Raw genomic sequence first — 2666 nt, 5'->3', positions numbered from 1 at the left:
TTTCAAACAGCCGTAGTCCGTATATTGCATAAGTGCCGGGCTGTGATTGGCTCGTGTATTTAAGCACTCTTAAAACATCAATTTCATAAAGAACGGAATGTATCTACCGTGTTATAGGGGGTCGACTGTATTCAAGTTATTACAGGTTCTGGCAAGTAAAGAATTTTCAGAGTCCTGCCACAAATAGTCTACATATTGATTATTGACAATCTGTGACGTGCCATAACAAGCAAAAATATAAAAAGCTAATAAGCAGGCTTAAAATTAATAAATACAAATGTATTCTGACAGTTTATGAGTTAATTATACTTTCTATTTGCAAAATTTCATCAACCTTAACACAAAATAAGAAAAAAAGTGAACTTTTAAGAAATTTGCGGGATTTCCCTGGATATTTCTCGGGTTAAAAAACAGCCAGGATCCCGTTAGAGAAACCCTAATCATAAGTATACAGTTCACGTCTAAAAATAAAATAATTCTATACACANGTATACAGTTCACGTCTAAAAATAAAATAATTCTATACACATGAATCATTGTGAATGCAATTTTTTTCATTAACGCTTTAGTAGATTTTCACACAATCTTAATGTAATATATTGATAAACTGCATAATCTTCAGACTAAATTAAAAAGCGAGCGTAAACAAATATAGCACTGTGCTCTGACAAATTATATAGCAACGTCCACAACGCTCAGATCACATATACCTTATCAAACTTAACGAAGATACAAAAAAACGACTTAACACATATTCCAGTGCAAACTATTTTACAGTATTTTATCAAAACCTGAACATTTCTTTTACCCAAATAGATATTCAGGTTAAAAATAAATTATTGGTGATTTTTGTTTGGAAATTATCCTTAAGAGACAGCAGATCCGAATTGACAATGTATTTATTTATGTCTAGGTGCGTGTTCCTGGTGATAGAGATACTGAATACTACTGCAAGTTCTTCAGAACGCCTGAATTAAGTCGAAAACATCACATTGTTAAAGTAAACTATTCATTATTTAAAGTTCTTCGTGTTTTAATTCACATAAATACTCTCATTATTAACATATTTATTTAGCTTGAGGCAATTATTGAACCTGGAAATGAAAAACTTGTACATCATATGATCCTGTACGAGTGTACTGGCATCGAGACAGATAGAATAACACCTTATTTAAATGAAGAATACACCGAATGTTATAATGAAGAAAACGTACGGAAATTTCCATTTTGTTTTAATGTCATCGGTGGTTGGGCCGTTGGGGGAGAGGTAAACAAGTTTTAGTGTTTTATACATTAATTAAAAGTTATAAAATACTCATTTTTACTTTGTTTTTATAGTCATTTATTTATCCTGATCAAGCAGGCCTTCCACTAGGCATTCCAGAAGTCAAATGGATTTTATTAGAAACTCATTACGATAATCCTAGTTTACAAAAAGGTAATTTATATTTATATAATGCTAAATTTTTTCGACGATAATAAAAGACTATTTGCATAGGAATCGTTGATAATTCTGGATTTAGAATTACGTACACGTCAAAACTTCGTAAACACGATGCTGCAATGTTAGCTGTTGGAAATTTATGGTATCCTTGCATGTTTATCCCACCAAAACAGAAAGAGTATATTGTCGCAGGACACGCACATCCATCTTGTCTACGTCGGGTAATTATTAAAGTCATTCGTGTTTTTTTTTTGGAAAAAAATCAATAAAAGAATATTTAAAACATTTTACAGCAAGTTCCCCCGGAAGGAATCAAAATATATAGTTTTCTACTTCATTCTCATATCATAGGTACTGTACGATATTCTATTAATTAAAAAATGTATTTAAAATAACTTATCTAAAAAAAAATTTAATTTAGGTAAACAAATGTTAGTCAGACATTTTCGAAATGGAGAAGAGTTACTTCCCTTAGCTAGAGATTTAAATTACGATTTTAATTATCAGGTAAGTAATTTCTATTGAATGAGTAATTCTGTGATTTATAAATTGAATTTACGAGAAATGTTTTGCTTTAAACTTTTTCAATTTCTGATAGCAACTTAAATATTTGCCCGCAGAACGCACTGTACTGCCCGTGAGTATAAAATCTAAATTATTTTTTCGTTGTTAGAGTACGAGTATGACGTTACGAAACTTCTTTAATATTATATATTAGCTATGAAAGGTGAAATGAATGTAATTTTAATTCATTTCTTCTATAATAGAACGATCAATTGGTGGTGGAATGTGTTTATGACTCTTCAAAAAGAGATAAAGTAACTTTTGTAAGTAGCGAAATTAAAATTCTCAAATTAGAGTTAATATAAGTGCAATTTTAAATATTTCATTAATTACATAAGCATATTCTGTAATTCTATTTCAGTAATTCTATGTAATTTATCAAATAATAAATAAATAACCCCTTATTTGAAGCTGTCTACTTTTTGACAGATTGAAGGAACTCACAGAAATGACTTAAAAATATTAAATAATGTTTAGAATTCAGTTTTATAAATGACTTAGCTATTTATTAAAAATTATAATTAAAGATAATCAACACAACTAATCTGTTAATTATTTAAAATACGAAATGAACAGCCGGATTCTTTATCGGGTTATAAGGCTAAATAATTAATAAGCGATTTGGCTGTATAGTTAGGTATTTACATTATGCTAATAA

The 2666-nt window shown here is 29.3% G+C and overlaps 1 protein-coding gene across 1 annotated transcript; it reads left to right on the top strand.

Annotated features, from left to right (window-relative positions):
- Positions 1 to 913: 913 nt before the first annotated feature.
- LOC111617364 (DBH-like monooxygenase protein 1) lies at positions 914 to 2271 on the top strand (the record flags this gene model as incomplete). Its single annotated transcript, XM_023358667.1, has 7 exons — positions 914 to 1000; positions 1076 to 1267; positions 1339 to 1438; positions 1499 to 1665; positions 1738 to 1795; positions 1866 to 1951; positions 2212 to 2271. Coding segments are annotated over 7 exons (750 nt in total), but the record flags the coding sequence as incomplete, so codon positions are not given.
- Between the last annotated feature and the right edge of the window lie 395 nt (positions 2272 to 2666).

This window comes from Centruroides sculpturatus, unplaced genomic scaffold (assembly GCF_000671375.1).
Source record: "Centruroides sculpturatus isolate CEXI.00-Female unplaced genomic scaffold, Cexi_2.0 scaffold5622, whole genome shotgun sequence".
Lineage (NCBI taxonomy): Eukaryota > Metazoa > Arthropoda > Arachnida > Scorpiones > Buthidae > Centruroides > Centruroides sculpturatus.
The sequence above is the reverse complement of the archived record's forward strand: the minus strand, read 5'-3'. Positions and strand labels throughout refer to the sequence as shown.